Source organism: Trichosurus vulpecula, chromosome 5, assembly GCF_011100635.1.
Source record: "Trichosurus vulpecula isolate mTriVul1 chromosome 5, mTriVul1.pri, whole genome shotgun sequence".
Classification (NCBI taxonomy): domain Eukaryota; kingdom Metazoa; phylum Chordata; class Mammalia; order Diprotodontia; family Phalangeridae; genus Trichosurus; species Trichosurus vulpecula.
In genome coordinates this window covers 164,848,229-164,866,328 of record NC_050577.1, presented here as the reverse complement: position 1 = coordinate 164,866,328, position 18,100 = coordinate 164,848,229, and the positions used below count along the sequence as shown (strand labels likewise).

Here is an 18,100-nt window from a genome sequence, read left to right as displayed (position 1 = left end):
TTTATGCCATGTTTGTCACAATATAACTTACTGTTGTGGAGTGGTGGTGTCCTGAATTAAAATTCAGGCACTGAGCCACAATGCCAAAGAGGAATGGCAAAAATGCAGTGCATCATCTTGCTAAGTAGATTTAAAAAAAAATATTTCAATGTACTGCTCTAATGGGGTAAGACTGCTACTGGTATTCCTATCAATGGGAATGGGGATGAATGGAAAGTATTTATTGAAAAAATAACATGTATGAGATTTAAAATGAACATCATTAATATTTTTAAATAATTGAACTGCTAAGACACACATGCTGCATATTTTTAAAAAATATACCTAAGTAGTGACCATGAAGAGCAAAAACCTAAATGGCTTGGTTCTGTCAATAAGACAAATATGGATTGATTTTTTTCCAGTCTTGTTACACATATCCAACCAATGTGTATTTTTATTTAGTTATTCTAGATCTCTTTAGTTTGGCCAACAGATTAAGAAATGTCACAAAATTATCTGAGGAAAATAATTTTATAGCAGCTCCTCCAAATCTGCTATTTTAGACATCAAACATATCAAAGACATATAGTTATATATAGATTTTAAATGTGAGGACACTCAATATTTGTGAAACTCTGGGTAGGGTTTTGAAACTGTCTTCAAAGTGATTATAAAATAAAGTGAATTTTTTAAAAGAAAAATTGACTCTTTTTCCCCTAATTCCAGTATTTTTGACTAATGGTTAATGTCAGAATGGGAACAAGGCCTCTTTGGTGAGTACTCATAAACCCTATAATGACTTTCGAATACCTCAATTTTCCCCTCTCTAAGAGAGGAAAAAGGTGATGCTTTCCACATACCTTAGGAATAAGTTGTGAGAGGGGAAAGTAAGCCAAAACACTTTGATATCTTCTGGAAGGAACATGACATTTGCATACACAGTAAATATAAGGCATCTAACATTGATGGCGTTATTCATAAAGACAAATAATGTATTCTGAGACCAGGGCAAACAAGTATGATACCTGTGCCACAAGCTGTCTGGTTACATCGGTAGCTCGTAATTCACATTGTTTAAGGCCAGAATGGTCATCATCTTGATGATATGCTAATGTAGCCACTTGGTTCAAACTTCAATCAAAGGTCTGATCTTGGACTTGAGGATGTGTACTTGGGTGCCAACTTTTTAATAAGATCCACTAAGTCTGCTTTTTCGATGCATGCCTTGCACTCTTCTCCCCAAATGTTGAGAATCTTTTTCAGTTCAGCTACTTTCATCTTCGATAGATCCACTGATTCTAAATCCAACTTCTTCTCTGGAAAATTAAAAAAAATCAAAAGATAAAACCCTTTATGGGGCAAAGTTTATCTTTTATTATTGTGCTACATCTAAGAATATTCAAGGGGGAACTGGGAAAAGTTCCAATTCTTAGAGAAACAATAGAGACAAGACTAAGGAAAACATATCCAAAACAATGGCAATAACTCATATTCAGTAGTATCTGAGCTATATTCAGTCCCTATATTCAGTACATGCACTGAACTACACTAAATTCTAGGGATCCTAAGATGAAACCAGATATGATTCCTTCTATCAAGAAGCTTACACTGTAGTAAGGGGATAAGACATACATAAAAACTGTACACTTAGCACAGTATCTGGTAGGTAAGTAGGCACTTAATAAATGTTTATTTACCGAGTGACTGACAAATAACTATAACAAGATAGCAATTGTTAAGTATGTGGGAGGAGCCAAACACTCAACATTTTCTACTTTTTCTAGTTTCCTAGTCTTTAACCCTGGATAATCACCCATCATCTCATTACTCTATTCTAGCTTCTGGGCAGTCACCAAATCTTAGTATCTCAACCAAAAATCGTAAAAATCAAACTGATACCACCCAGTATAAATTTCGGGCATATAACTTTACTTCTGTGTAGCATTTCTTATACTTCATAGTTATAAACGCAATATTAATTTTTTGAACCCAAATATAAAATAAAATAAAATTTCATCATATTTAACTCACCCCAACATTTTGGTTTCTCAAGATCTGTTTGGATCCTGACAATCATCCAACATGTTAGTGATTGTTCCCAGGTTTGTGTCAACTGAAATTTTGATAAGCATGCTATTTACGGTTTATATAGGTCCTTGCTAAATATACAGATCAAGCCCTGATCTTTCTTGATTGCCCCGGGAAGCATCCTTTCCAAGTTGGCATCAAGCTATTAATGACTACTTTTGAGCATACATTTAACCAGTTCCAAATCCATCTAAGCACACTATTATGTTGGCTATATCTGACTTTGCCACAAGAATAGCATGAAATACTCTATTAAGCACATTCCTTTTGTGAAAATGAAGACATTTTCCATTCTCTAATCCAGTGGTTCATGATCTTGAAACACTACTGACAGAGGTTTTCACTAACAAGAAAGAATTGATTGCTGGGGTGAAAAAGATAGCAACATTGCTGGGGAAGAAGAGCAGGTACTGACCACTCTATATTAAAATGTGTGATAAAGAAGAAAGTTGGGCATAATGTTACATATACCCGAGATTTGGGGAGAGCAGATTTCAAAGGGTCCAAGGGTCAAAGTGGACTTTTTGCATGGGATTTATAGTTCCTCTTGCCTTTTACATGAACTTAAATGTTAAATTTTTGTGTAAACATTTAGGGCCAGGGGTTTTACTACTGTCTCCTTTCTTCGATTTTCAGGGCAGCTAGGTGGCGCATTGACTAAAACAGTGGGTCTGGAGCCAGGAAGACCTGAATTCAAATTCACCCGAGACACTTACTAGCTGTGATCCCAAGTAAGTCATTCAATCTGTTTGCCTCAATTTCCCTAACTATATAATACGGATAATAACAGTATCTACCTCCCCCTGTTGCTGTGACAATCAAATGACATAATAATCATAAAGCACTTAGGAGTGCCTGGCACATAGTAAATGCTACATAAATGTTAGCTATTATTGACTATTATTATTTTGCTTACTATTAATTTCCAAGTGACTTTACTACTCTTCTTTCTGTGTTACAGAGACTCTCTGTGGTAGCTATCTTAGTGAAGATACATAGGGCATTTTCTCCCCACCTCACCCTTTTTCAATTAAAGCCCTTTTGATTAGATTTGTATGACACCAGAAAAAAAATCTTCTTGCTAGTCATTGTCTGGTGCACTTCATCCCTTTACCTTCGATGGGCACCCTGTTCAATTTATTGCTCAAGACTTTATAATCTTTGGCAATGCTTCCTCAGTATCTTCTGACAGTATCGTTTGTACCTACATCAGTCATGAGAAGGAGGTAATTTTCATTTGGTTTTGACAAGCTTTGGGAGGTTCTCTGTCAAGTCTTGGATATGGTCCATGGGAAGACAACAGACTATTGTTCTTATCAGGTTGACAATAGCTGCCTCGGTACCCCTAAACAGGTGACCACTACTTGTGCTTCAGTGCCTTAGTGATCACTCTTTGACATACCTTAGTTGACTTCGGGCATAGTGAACCATCATCCATTTACTTCATTTTTTTACATTTCTTTAACTTATAGCAAGAATGCCAATGTGGATATAAGACAGTCCCTCTAATAATAGGTGAACCATCACTGGAGGATCATTGGACAAAGAGCTCACATTTAGAGCACCAGGGATCAAATTACTATTTGTAAAAAGTCTAATAACTGATTCATAGACTCTTCTCTCTTCCTTCCCACTACCTTGTCACTGTCATTTCAGCCTGAGGGCCATTCATATTTTTATCAGTTTCATGGGCCATCTAGTTCCCCCCAAGATAAAAAAGAGAACATTGAATTTTAAAAATAAAGATATAAAGCGTTCACCAATTCTAATAAAAAATGAATTGGAATCAAAACAGAGTTGGACTAGAAAGATTAAGGCTCTTCCAGAAATTTATTCAGAAAGGTATCTTACTTCCCTTTCTTCATCAAAAGGTGCTTATACTCAGAGAGCTTCCCCACCTCTTTTACCAAAAAAAGTGCTAAGCTTATTGTCCCAACTAAATGATACTTTCATAACCTATGGACTACTCTAGACCTATTACATTTCCTCATTTGATGGCTGACCTAATAGTTCAACTTTGCAGAGCTTAAACCAACAACTGACAAGTCACCCAACTGTGCTCAACATTAGTTTTCCTGCTAACGATGGGCAGAAAGAAAGAATGTAAAAATGTAGGCATATCAAGATAAGTAGTTTCAGGAGGGAGATTAATTTGCATTAATTAACTGCTTTCCTGGCACTCTGCACCAGTGTGTGTGTGTGTGTGTGTGTGTGTGTGTGTGTGTGTGTGTGTGTGTGTGTGTGTGTGTGTTTGCAGATGCCCACACTCAGGCCTTAGTGTTTGACATTAAGAAAAAAGAGAGGAAAGACGGCTAAGAGAAGCTAATCCTCTGAACAGGCTTGTACAGGTACCAGGCTCATTTCTCTGGTTCCCCAGGGGCTTCTTTAGTAGGCAGTCATTTCTCCTCATTAATAAGAGACCATTTGATACTGTTTTGCTTATGTAAGGGTCTTGCCCTACTTCACTGAAGTTAAAACCATTAACATTATAAACCTAACACAAAATAGCAGTTTATAATCAGCAGCCTAAGAGTCAGAGGTATCATTAGGCAAAACTGTAAAGTAGGCAGATTATCATTGGTACCTCCCACCTCACCTTTCTGTACCCCACACACCTTTCATGGTGCTCCCGCCCCAATGTACCTGATCTATTCATGCTGCCCCTGATTATCTAGGACCCTTTTACTGATGCTTGCCTTTCTCGGGAAATATCCGGTGTCACAGACATTTCTACTTTCTTCCCTTAATTAAAATAAGCTCTCAGAAACCTGTCTCTGCATCTTAGGAGTTGAAGAGAGCCTTAAAGATCAAATACAGCTCATTTCACAAAAAAGAACACTGAGCTTCAGAGAGGTGGAAAAGACTTGTCCAAAGTCAGGTGTATACCTGCTTGGGGACCCAGGCTTCCTCACTCCCAGTTTAAGATGCTTTCTATTATAAAACCATCTCATCCTCCAAAATCGAAAAGGGCAATCAGCTCTTCAAAGCTTTCGGAGATTCTATATGATTAGAATACAGTGGGCACTGAAAATCTTAAGATCTGATTACATAATTCACATTCCTACCTAGCACAATATCTTATGCATAGTAGATGTTTTATGATTATTTATTGAATTGAAGAAGTGTTAGTGATTGATAATAATTAATATGTTCACTTTCTAGATGCTTCCATGACAGCAGAAAACATTATCTTGTTAAGAAAACGGTTAATATAATATTAACAATATCTTAACGGTTAAGAAAAAAAAGTTATTCTGTGAAGTTTGGATTCAGCCAAAGGGCCACACTTGAGGACCTAGAAGGCCACAGGTTCCCCACCCCTGTCTTAACCTATAAGAATTAAATTGTAGTGGAAGCCTTTCAACAATTAGGCCCAAGCTACGAAGATACTTCTGAGTGAAGGAAAGTTTCCAGAACAACTACTTACACTGTTGAACTACGCATACCTCTCCTTACTAAGAGTTCTAATCTCCTGAACAATAACAGATGCACTTTCTAGCTTGATGTGTCAAATGTCATCTGTCACAACTTGTTCTTTCTGTTTTTCTTGCTAAATGTGACTTTTGCCTGAAGCGAAAGTTGGTTTTCTATAAATAACCTGATCCCTACAAACCTAACTCTAGTAAATTAGCTGGGTTTCACATGGAAGGAAGGCTTCCTCCCCTTTTATGTCTTGAAAACTACATGTATTCATAACACAAACTCCCTGAGGGCAAAGGCCATTTAACTTTTGTCTTTGTATCCCCTGTAGAAGACAGCACCTAACATAGAGTAGTTGCTTACTGATGGACTAAATTGCAAAATTTTGTCTCTCAGGGTTATAAAGAGCTATAAATACATTCTCTTTGGATGATTATTCCACTTCAGTTTTAGCAAATTTCAACAAAGATTTATTAAATGCCTAAGATATGCTAATCAGTGAGAGAGATACAAAGATCAAATGAGACAGTCCCCATGCTCACAAAATTTGAAATCAAGTAAGGAGAGATGAAACATACACAAATAGCTATAAAAACATAAATTGATAGATGGTAAGTTCAAAGGGAGACTGGGAGAATCAGGGTTTCATGAAAGAAATGGCATTCATAAAAGTAGGTAAGAAATTTCACTTGGCAGAGGGCATTCCAAGTGTAGGGAATGGTATGAATAAATGCCAATTGGAATAAGGTTTGGCAGCACCATAAGACATGTGGCCAGGAGTAATATGAAATAAAAATGGAATGGTTTGGTAGTCCCAGATTGTGAAGGGCCCTGAGTGTTAAGCAAAGGAATTTGCATTTTAAGAATGCAAATAGTAGTCAATAGGGAATCATGGAAAAGTTTTAAGCAAACCAGTGACATGACCAGATCTATGCATAAAGAATATGTCTTCATGGAGAAGGTGTCATTTGAACAGGATTCTAAGGGTGAGCTGGAACAAGATATGTTCCTTGAGGAGAAAAGGCTTTGCCTCCAGCCAACTGGGGATGCTGACATAATAGACATTTTACTCTAGTTATACCATATTTAAGCTCGCAGATCTGACTGTCTATCCTCTTCAGCTTCTCACAAATCTTTATTGCTGGTACATGGGCACTCATGGGGCGAGTGACTTCACTTAGGATCTTTGTGGCTGCATCATTTGTTGCTCCAAGATAATAGCACTGAAAAAAAGAATCAACCCAAAATCTTTACAAGATTAAATAAAATGAAAATTAGAATAACATAGTAGCTCAAAGATTGTCTCTAGCGATGAGAGTGGAAATAACTTGGTCCTTACAGTCCAACCTTTAAAATGTTTAACTCTTATGATCGAAGACATCAGAAAGATAAATTATGTGACAACTGTGGTCATTTCTATTATAAACTGTCTTGTTTCAGGAATCTACTATATATATAGCATCTTAGGTAAAAATATAAAAGTCAAGGTACTCGATGGAGAGATTTAAATGATAAAAATGTTTAAAGTGATGGCAGTTTCATATTTTCACATGTAAGTGGTAAAGTTCCCTTTACAAAGCAAATTCAAAGGATGCATTCTCCCTTCTCTTAAGGAATTTAATATCTAAAATGGTTCAGTGATACAAGAGAAGATTTAAAATGTTTTGTTCTTATTGTCTAAACCTATGATTTCATCCATATAGGAAACTAGTGGTGTGGAAACTTCTTCTACCAATGCAGATCACCACCTTGTCTGTAACTTAAAGTCTTAGAAAGTTGCCTTGGGACATTGAGAGATTAACAGACTTGCCCAAGGTTACTCGGATGGTATGTGTGAGAGGCAGGACATGAATCTAGGTCTTCCTTACTCTTAAGGCCCATCTTCTATCTAGTATAACATGCTGCCTTTCTTTACAAAAGGATATACAATAATATATATACACATACATGTATATATATGCACACACAGAGCAAAAATATATAGACATCTATGCAAACACAATTTTTTAAAAATGCAAATGCAATGTAAGTATGAATAGTAATGTAAGATGTTCAGATTTTGTAAAGATAACTTCAGCTAAAAAAGGGAGCAAAGCCTGCAATTTTCTTTCCATAATGACTAGTCTTGCCCAAGGGGAAACAGTCTAAGACAAGACCACTACCCGGGATCTTCTGATCTAAAATTAGACAAATCAGAAGACTAAGGCTGATTTTTTTTATTGATGCCTAGGAGCTATTTTGAACAATAGGTAACCTGGGGAAAAAAGAAAGCCTCCTAGTCTCAGATAGGCATCTAGGATAGCTACTGTCGCCCTTTACAATACCAATACCAAGATTTTGTCCATTACCCAACCACTTTGTATGAGAATTGATCAATGTGACAAAGATGTGCATCTAGCTCTAAGACAATCATCTGCAGAAAGTAAACTAGAGGTTGGAAGTCCTCCATCAGATCTTAGCATATCAAGAGAAGACTGCTACCCAATCTCAGCACACTGGAAAAGAGAACCTTCTCTAGACAAGGTGGATTCGTGAGGAACCCTGATACTGAAGGCAGCTTTCAAGTGAATTGGCTAAACAGAAACTCTCAGGCTATTGGGCATCAAGCCCTATGTACTTAATCAGTTTCTTAATCTTTCTGGGCCTGAATCTTCCTTTGTAAAAGGAAGGGGTCAGACCAGATGAGCTCCAAGGAAACTCATCCTTAAGTCCTGCAATCTTATGGTCTCTTCAAATGTTCTTCCCTCCACATCCTACCCCCTCTACCCTCAGTCTACTTGGAGAACAGGGAATGAGACTGAGGATAATGAAGATTTTGTGCATTACCTAGCCAGACCCAGGGAGGAGAAGGAAGATTGGGTCAGAGGTCTTAGAAAGATAAAACCGTCCTAAACATCTGGCTTGGATGCCTTCTAGCCACCCTCTGACATCCCTGGGGTATAGTCCACTAGAGTATTCTAGATAGCGTAAATTTGCTGAAATTTCATAAGCCCAACCCAAGTGAATATCCCACAACCTTCAGTTAGAAAAAATGTTAGTTGAATTGGTGGATGATGGAGATTTATGCCCACAACTTTAACCAGAACAGAACATATATATCACTAAGCATAAAACTTTATTAAATGGCTTATAAAAGTGGCTCATGATCTGTAAATCAAGGACCCTGATGGCTTCACATGGAGAACATTGTCATTTTAATCTTTATTCAACTCCAACAAAATATGTAGCATGACTTAATAGGATAAAAAATACCCTTCTGTTGGATGAATAAAGGTCTCTCAGATACATGTATCACCTTTTTAAATATATGTAGATGCTGCTGTGATTAATAAAATACAAGTTAATTTAAAATTACTACTTGAATCACTAATCAAAGTCTTTTTTGTCATTTATATTTTCTCAATCAATAATTACATATTCTATAAATAAATACAACTAAACCATGAGAAGGGGATCCCTGAATTTTTTAATTAAAAAGAGATATTCATACCCAAAAAAAGTCAGGAAACAGTTGACCTTGGTTTAACAGTTTAGAAAGCAAAACCAAACTGATTCCTAAATAAGTGTAAATATGATTTGTTCCATTTTGTTCAAATATTCGTTTAGAATTATTCTCCAAACTGGATATGTCTGAGACAAGCATGCATGCAGCTCAGATGACAAAAGAAGGCCATCATTAGAAATGACAAAATTAGCAGTCATCTGCAAGCAAAAAAAAAGTGAAAATGAAAGGTGAAAAAATACCATACCAGACGATTTTCTTTTCCTTTGGAATCTAAACAAATGCTGATTAATTCATTTTCTATCGTTTCCTGGGAAAAGTCAACACCTTTGGCTATTAAGGAGCTGTAGAATCTTTCCAGAAATTCTTTACATACTAGGAAGAAGAAAGAAATTATATTTGTATGCACTATTAAAAAAACACACACTTACATATATTCCATGGAAGACAAATCAACATAATCACTGGTCTTTGTTAGGAGTGTGGATTCAGGTTCTGTCAAAATTGCTTTCAGGCATCTAGTTAGTAACTTGGCAAATTACTCTTTGAACCTACAGTCTGCTGAAAAGCAGAAAGGTTTCTCAAGGCAAGCCCTAAATTTAAAGAAAAAAAGATGTTGATAGGTTGGAAAGGTGGTCTGGACCTAAAAAGATGAAATTTAATAGGAAGAAATATAAAGTCACATATTTGGGTTAAAAAAACTACACAAGTATAGGAAAGGAGAGATATTGCTAAAAGGCATTACATGTAAAGAAAGATCTAAGAGTTTCAGTAAACTTAACTCAATATGTGTCAAAGTGTAAAATAGCCAAAAATCCTAATGTAATAACAGGCTACATTAATGGAAGCAGAGTGTATCCATGGTAAAAATGATAGTCCCTCTGTACTAGGCCTTAGATCACATCTAGAATACTGTGTCTAGTTCTAGGTACCAGCTTAGAATGAACAGGATATAGTACTTTCAAAACATGACTAAGATAGAAAAGTGACTCAAAACCATGCTACATGTGGATTGGTTAAAGGAAATGGGGATATTTAGCCAGGGGAAGGAAATATTTAAGTAGAATATGATAATTATCTTAAAATTTGAAGAATTACCACGTAGAAGAGGCATTAGGCATGTTCCACGTGACCCTAGAGGTTCAAAAAAAGATCAAAGGATGGAAATTACTGAAAGACAGCTTTCAAATTAATATAAGAGGAAGTTTCCTAAAAATTAGGGCTACCCAAAAGAGAATAGTCTAGAAGAAATTTATGGAAATTTAAACAATCAAACCTCATTATGTACTTAACCTATCTGTTATCATGAACTTCAGTCTGTCACCATTTATCCATAGGAAGGAAGATAAGAAACCAGAATAGAGAGCCTACTTTACCGGACATGATTCATGTTTGGGTAGGGTTAGATGACTGCTGAAGTCCTTTTCAACAATAATATTCTGTGATTCAGAATGAAATAATGATGTCTAAACTAGGAATTCTTTTCAATTACTAATTAAGAAATATTTTGAAGCACTGTTTTTAAGTAAAGTACTATGCTAGGTAAAAAGTAGAGAAAAAAGTTTAGGTAAAATATAGTCTTTGACTTCATGGAATTTACAGAATAGTGTGAGGATTCAGCAAGTGCACAATTAACTTTTTCGAGGATCTGTAACTTGATCAGTGAGGATAATCCCATCATAACTCAGTAGATGGTCTTCAAACTATTTAGAGTCAATCTGGTGATTATCCTCTCCAAATTTAGCTGGGCCAATCCTCAGAAAGCACAGTCATTTTTGACCCATAATTTAAGCCCTTCCAGCTTAGAAGGCCCATTATAGCTGGTGCTTTGCTCTCATAGCCTTTGAGACCCCAAGGCAGCTTTTACCCAATGATGAAACTTCAGAAAAGTAAGTCTTAATTCCAACAAGTATCTGCAATTCTTGTATTTAGGGCCGCTGGATAGGGTAGAGCATAACTGTGACATTGGTAGCAATGGACTAACTGCTCCAGGTAGCTTCCTCAAATGGACAGTCAACAGGTATGAAAGAACCAAAACAGAAATCAGCCTTAGCAAACTGAAAATTCTAATAGTAGCTCAAGTCTTGGGAAGGAAATTCAGGACAGAAAAATTGGCTAACTCAAAAATCCCTCTCTACTAAGAGGGATGAGTAGTAGCCACAATTGAAGCTACTTCTGTTTGCAGTTTTGGTTCCTCATAAATTATTTTTTTAAGTGTGCCTTAGGTTTTACATCTGTAAAACAGGCAACTTATCAAGGTTGATCATCTTCTTTACAGATACTCTTCCTATTCCTCCCACATGACATTTCATCTCCTGTCTTTTTTTTTAAACAGATGGTTCAATTTGTCTGAAATATAGAGCATGTTAAGGGGGAAAGGTTGGGAAGGTAAGTGGGAGTGAGGTTGCAAAGGGTTTTAAATACCAGAGAAGTAAAATTTTGGAAAATTGGAATTGTGGATCATAATTTTCCATTTATAAACTCTAAAACCTCCACAAAACTCCATGGAGGTAGCCTTGGGACATCAAATATTACACCAGCAAAACACAACCTTCTATAAGTCTGACCAAGCTATAAAGGCTTAAAGCACTGCCTTGTCAACATAATGTGTCTGCTGTCCAAGGGCCAACCTATCTTTGTACAAAAAAACTAATAAACAACCTTCTGTTCACTAGGAAATTAACTCATGGAGAACAGAAAAGATAAAAAAAATGTCCTTCCATCCTGTGTAGCCTCTTTGTTCTTCTACATGGTGGTGGCAGAGGGGAAGAGACATGCTTAGAGGGCACTAAGAATTATAAAGTTTTTAGGGCGTCACAAATATTAATTTAACTTGTTATATGTGAAACCTTTACAACTGATTCAGCATTAGAGAAAGTCAAATTCATCTATACTGACATTCTTACTGTGAATGATGAAAGTTGCAGTGAAATGCATTGATGGTGATAATGGAGTTGGTTTCATGGTGCACCCGGAGAGAACAGAAAAATCCAAATGGTTACTTTATCTTTCAGCGTTCATAAGGGGACCACAGTAAAAACAGCTGCAGCTTATTTACCAACATGCATTGCAAAGGATGAAAAAGTAGAGCTAGCCTATGAAAAACCTGATAAATCCTCCAAATCTAGTCAACAGACAACTTGACACACAATGAGGCCATCTAGTTCAACTCCTTTATTAAATCCTATTCAATTCCACAAGCATTTTTTAAGTACCAGATATTGTGCTAGGCACTGAAGAATCAAAGACAAAAGGGAAAATGGTTCCTGCCCTCAGGGAGCTTGCAGGCTGGAAAAGGGAGATAACATGTACGTATATAGGTATAAACAAAATTTATAAAAAATAAATACAAAGTTATTCGAGGGAAAGGCATTAGTAAGAGGCAGGGGAGAAGTTTGGATCAGGAAAGGTTTAAAAGAAGGCAGTATTTGAACTGAACTTTTAAGGGATTCTGGGAACTGGAGGTAAGGAAGGAATACATTCCAGGCATGGGGGGCAGCCTATTCTAAGGCACAGAGAGGGGAGTGGGACCTTCATCTGTGAGGCCTGTTTGACCGGACTACATAGAGGGGGGAAATGTATAAGTAAGGGTAGAAAGATTAGTTAAGACCATGTTGTTAAGATCTTTAAATGTTAAACAGAGGAGTTCATATTTGATTCTAGGTAATAAGGAGCCACTGGGAATTTATTGAGGAGTGACATGGTCAGACTTGTGCTTTAAGAAAATAATTTTAGCAGTTTTGCTCAATTGTGTTATCTTTCTAAAACTTTTTTTCCTCCCTCTACCATTTCTCGTTGCTTATAAGGTAATACCTGTCACCATCTTATTTCCTAAGACTGTACTCTAAACTGGTACCATGCTATCTCTGTCAAGGAGATCAGATATTTAAAGGTTTCCAGGCTCTTTTGGTCTTTTTGTTGTACTGATTAATTTAAATTTTAATTTCTTTAGGAAATAATAATAGTCTGTGTCAACGTTTGTCATTTTTTCCATTTCCCAGAGGGGCCTCAATTGCCTACTAAATATTGTCTCCATTTTATTCTTTCAAATCAGTTTGATACTGATTTGGGGCTTTATTCTAACAAGTTAATGGTCCAAATATACAAATACCTCTGATTAGATAGCTCCTATATAATAAGTCCTGTTATTTTTGTGACTTTTTATTGCTCAGAATATCCTAGACCTTTTTTCTTCTCTTATAAAACTGTTGTGATATGTAGGTGTGAAGATCCTATAGTCTACAAGCCTTTTTGTCCTCTCTTTTCCTCCTCAGTCATTTTTTTCTAATATACTTTTGCTAGCTATCCTATGCCTACCTTTTCAGGGAAGTCATCATTAAAGTACATGCTGATTAAATTCAGAGGGTCTTTTTGAGTTCTTCATAGAATCTCTCTACCTCATTATTTGCTGTAACAGATCCGTTGCTGATGCATAGGCTACAATTAATTTCATGGTCTTCTTAATAATTGCTAGCATTTATATAGCACTTTCAGGTTTTGCAAAGCACTTTACATTTATCATCTCATTTAATACCTTACAAGGTGACATTGGGTCTGTTCTTATCCTGTGTTGGCAACCAAAAATGGGCTCCTTAGCACTTAGTCAACAAGTGCCCTTGACTAGTTTGGCTTTTTCCCCTGAACTGAATGCTGTTTGTATGTTGGACTGGAGTAAGCTTGTCGGCCCCTTCACCTTGCTTCCCTTGCTTAAGCTGATGGAAAGAACCTGTGCTTTCCCGGTCAACCCCTTCACCTTGCTTAAGCAGATTGAAAGAACCTGTGCTTTCCCCGGCGTACCTTACACCCCCGCAGAAGCCGGATGGTTAAAAGCAGCTCCCGTTGGAGCCAGAGGCTGCTATAGCTACAGCCACAGCCACAGCCACAGCCAAAGCCAAAGCAGGAGCTGCCAGTGGCAGAGCTGACCTACGGGAGGAAGCTGAACAAGGACTTCAGGCCAGTGGGTAATCTTTTTACCATAGAGGGGGAAGCATGATTTTGCTTTATGCAATCATGCTTCTCTGTAGCCTCCTGGTAACTCTTTCAAGGCGTACTTATTGGGCCTGGAAGCTTTTGATCAATATATCAAAATGGGGTTGCTGGTTCATGGGTTGGTTACTGTGGAGCCTAAATATATGTTTTGATTCTTCTGCCTTCTACTTTGAGAGTTTCTTATATCCGGCGGTTCCGAACCTTTCAGACATGTATATGATCCTCTTTGAGATTATAAACTCTGCCCTCCTAATGCATATCCCCATGAAGAAACTGAGACTGAGAGATTAAATTTTCCCAGGGTCACACAACTAGTTTTTGAGGAAGGGTTTGAACTCATTGAGTTCTATCTTCTATGCCACTTAGCAACCTACCAAGGCTTATCATAGACACCATAATATGAGATTACCAAATGTCCTGTGAAATGATGTTTCTTATTTCCCTCACATGCATGATAAACCCAACTCCCTTGCCTTCTTTATTTGTCTCTATAATGAGGACCTGTGAGCCATTCCATTCAGCTTCAACTTCCTTTTGTCTCCTGGTTTCATTTACTGTGAGAACATCAAGACTGATACAGATGACCATATCATAGTCCTGCCTAAGAAGATTCAGAAGTATCCTAAAGTTATCTTTAGGATAAAATTCCACCTTTCCAAACTTCACACACATTATCCCACTCACTGAGTCTGTCTTCTAGTCACCTTGGCCTACTTACTGTGCCTGTACATGACAACTGATCTACTGTCTCCACGCCTTTGCACAAGCTGTCCCCCATTATTAGAATGTACTCTCTCCTCACGTGAACTTCTTCATATCAAAGAGACTTAATCTGTTGTCAGTTCAGTATTGCAAACCTTTGCAATATGGTAAAAATCTGCCAAATTTCACTCTACTGTCATTGCCTCCAAGAATACAGGGTTACATCCACATAATGATGAGGTATCTGGAATAGGACCTTGTGTTTTCGAAGCTTCTTTCAAGACTCAGCTCAGTTGTTACCTATCTTGATCTCCACAGTTGTTGGGTTATTCACTTTCAATCCCTCTCCCTAATTACTTTGCATATTTTTATATTTCCTTACTTGTATGTATACTTTTTCTTCCCAATAGAAGGTAAAGTCCTTGCAGATAGGGACTGTTTTGTTTTTGTCTTCCTGTCCTCAGTACCTTGCATTGGGTAGTATATAAATAAATGCTTTTTGAATGAATGAAAACCCTCAAATATGACCAGTAAATTCTATGGGTAATAAGAAATTGCTTGTAAACCTTAAAGTGCTAGATAAATGTGAGTCACTACTAGAATGAGACAAACTGGAAAATCTAATTACAATCCAACCAAGCTACTACCAACTACTGTACATGTGAAGTGCAGAATACAGTAACTAGATAATGTAGTAATGCCATCTACAGGAAGTAGGCTAAAAGTTTCTTTCTGTAATTCAAGCATTAAAAATGGTAAAATAATGCAAAACAATGTTTATGGTTAAAATCAAAGATTGATGGGCTCAGAACATTTTCACAGGCTCCATTTTATCCCTAGTACCACTAACAATCTCTCAAGGTTGAAAGTAGATATTAATCCAAGCCCTAGATGTCACTAAGTTTTTTAAAGAATCCAGATTAGTCCCCACAGAGGCATCAGAATCAGGATGAGAAGAGCGCATTTAGGGTTAGGAATAGTTTTTTAAAATTAAGTCATTGTTGACTTGTTCCACTTTCGCCCAGTGCTCTCTGGAAATTAGCTTCCAGATGATACACAGCTCATTCCATCATAGGCTCAGGCTACAGGAAAGACAGTATTAAGAGAATGAATATAATTAGGTAATAGTGAAAATGTATTGAATCCTTTTTACCACTGTTAGCCGCTTCCCTATTGAATGTCCTCGCTACCATATCATCATGAGTTTCATCTCTTGAAATTATAATCAACCAAGTTATTATTGTGTCAAATTTTGTTAGTGAGGCATATTATCATGGAGAACAGGAGAAAAAGAAGGTATGAGGCATAGGGAATGAATATAAAATTTTAAGAAACCCTGTTAGCTAATTTAACAAAATAAATATTTATTACTAAGTTCATAATCTCAAAAAAGAAAAAAATTTCATCAAACATACAGAATATTCTTATCTTAGAAAACAATTCTGGAATTTCGTGAATTTTATTTTGGAAGAGTAGGTCTTTTGTTCAATGTTCGGTTCCCATCATGTGCCAGCTCCATGTTACATCCTGGGTTTACGAAAATGAAAGTCCCTTCCCTCAAGAAGCTTACTTCTGCATCTCTTTTAACTTCTAATATAGAGGGAGACATATAGACATATATGTCTCCTTATACATAGGAGTCACATATGTGTGCATACATATATATATATATATATATATACACACATATATATAAAGACCTAGGATCATATCTCAGTTTTGAATACTATCTTTGTGACTTTGGGAGAGTAACTTCACCTCCCTCTGGTATCTTCTAGAAATTGAAATTAAATGGAATTTTGTTTACTACAGTTGCTACATTATATTCCAAGCTTCTTGGTTGTTATGATGGACTAGGGACAATGAAATCAAATAATAGCTAATATGATTGCTTCAATTGGGCTTAGAACTTAAAATCAATAAATAAAAAAATACTGTGGTACGGCACCTATAACAGTTGTCATTCCGTTCATTGTCTCACCCTTCTTTCCCAGAGCAATTCAGTTGTCCTGGGCACCATCTTCAACTTTTTGTATATTTTTATCATTATAAGTTAAATCTCTTCCTTACTAAATCAAGCAGCAAAGCTTTCCCAGGTAAGTGCTGGATATTGAGGGAATATTCAGGAGGAGCTAAATTTAGAATCACGGAGTGGAAAAATGTAGAGCTAAAACTAACCTGAGATCATCCAGGCAACCCCCTTATATTACAGATGAGAAAAACTGAAATTACTGACTTTGATTCCCTTTCAGTACTTCAGCTAACTTTTATACCGTAAAGCAAAGATTTTTTTAAAAATTAATTTTCTCTTCTCTTCTAGTTTAGGCCACCTAACTCCTTCCTTGCTAATTTTTCTTTTTTCCTTCTGGCATGATCAGTTTGCACGCTAGTGACATATGTCTTCCGGGCAAAGGGATGCAGATATTCCCAACTGAAAAGGAATGAGCCACTTAAAGACTTTGGTCCAACTTGCCAGGTTGACAGCGGTGGGAACGGATGAGAGGAAGCGTGGCTAGTGAAAAACTAGGCTCAAGTCCTAGCACTGGCCACAAAGTCACTTAACCTCTCAGTGTCTTGGGCTCATTGTCTTAGCTACAAAGGAATAGATCTGAACTAAAGATTCTCATTCTGTCTCCTCCCTCCCTTCTTCCCTCCTCTCAATGCGAACTAAGCTAAACCCTCTAATATATGTATGTACCGCGTAACATATACTATAACATAGGAAAAGTAATTTCAGAGCCCCATGATTTAATTACTACCCCTCTGGTAGACAGTTTTTTTTTTTTTTGTCTTTCGTGGGGGGGGTAGAGGGGAAAGCTTGGGGAGCCCGCTAGGTTAACAGCACACCCAATGAATGTTTTTGAAACAAGGGACCAAAAAAAAAAACCAACTTTGCGGGTGGAGACACTTGCATTCTCCTGTTCCTAGTTATTTATAGCACAAGCCAGGCAGGGAGAAGGCAGTGCAAGCAACAGCTGCAGTCCCTGGAGCTGAGCGCCATTGCCATGCAAGTTCAGTCTCACCCCCGCTCACCTTCACAGTCGGCCCCCGCGCGCACCGGGGAACCTTGCCCCCGAACAGCTATGGGGCCGGCAACAAAAAGGCAGACAGACAGGGTAAGGGTTGTGAATGCAGCTGGGGTCGCCTGCTGCATGTTGAAAAAAAGTTCCAATTGCGCGGGCCACCCACTGTCAGGGAAACGCACAAACCAGGGCTCTACACAAGCCACCAGCAGAGAGGGGAAAGGGAGAACCTGGTACCGTACAGAATCTGCCCGTAGTTGCTAGGAAGAATGACGTAACCGTAAACCCTAGTCCCCATTGGCTCATCTCGGAAAAAGGGGACGAAGCAATGGAGCCTCTCTCTCAGGCGTCACCACCCCCACCTCCGCTTTTCAACTGGCGCTTGCGCTTTCCT

The 18,100-nt window shown here is 37.5% G+C and overlaps 1 protein-coding gene across 1 annotated transcript; it reads right to left on the bottom strand.

The window, feature by feature from the left end:
- Nucleotides 1-400: 400 nt before the first annotated feature.
- CDNF (cerebral dopamine neurotrophic factor) lies at nucleotides 401-17,852 on the bottom strand. Its single transcript, XM_036759273.1, has 4 exons — nucleotides 17,717-17,852; nucleotides 9,240-9,367; nucleotides 6,572-6,713; nucleotides 401-1,298 (listed from the first exon to the last, which is right to left on the bottom strand). The coding sequence occupies exons 1-4, from the start codon at nucleotides 17,835-17,837 to the stop codon at nucleotides 1,120-1,122; spliced, it is 570 nt and encodes a 189-aa protein (XP_036615168.1). The 5' UTR covers nucleotides 17,838-17,852; the 3' UTR covers nucleotides 401-1,119.
- Nucleotides 17,853-18,100: the final 248 nt, after the last annotated feature.

Bases quoted from the DNA above. Each gene is read 5' to 3' on its own strand.
- CDNF (XM_036759273.1), bottom strand. From the start codon at position 17,837: ATGCAGCAGGCGACCCCAGCTGCATTCACAACCCTTACCCTGTCTGTC. The intron at 9,368-17,716 runs GTGAGCGGGGGT...TCTTCTTCCTAG, and splicing joins CGCGGGGGCCGACTGTGAAG to TATGTAAAGAATTTCTGGAA. The intron at 1,299-6,571 runs GTATAACTAGAG...TTAATTTTCCAG, and splicing joins GATCTGCGAGCTTAAATATG to AGAAGAAGTTGGATTTAGAA.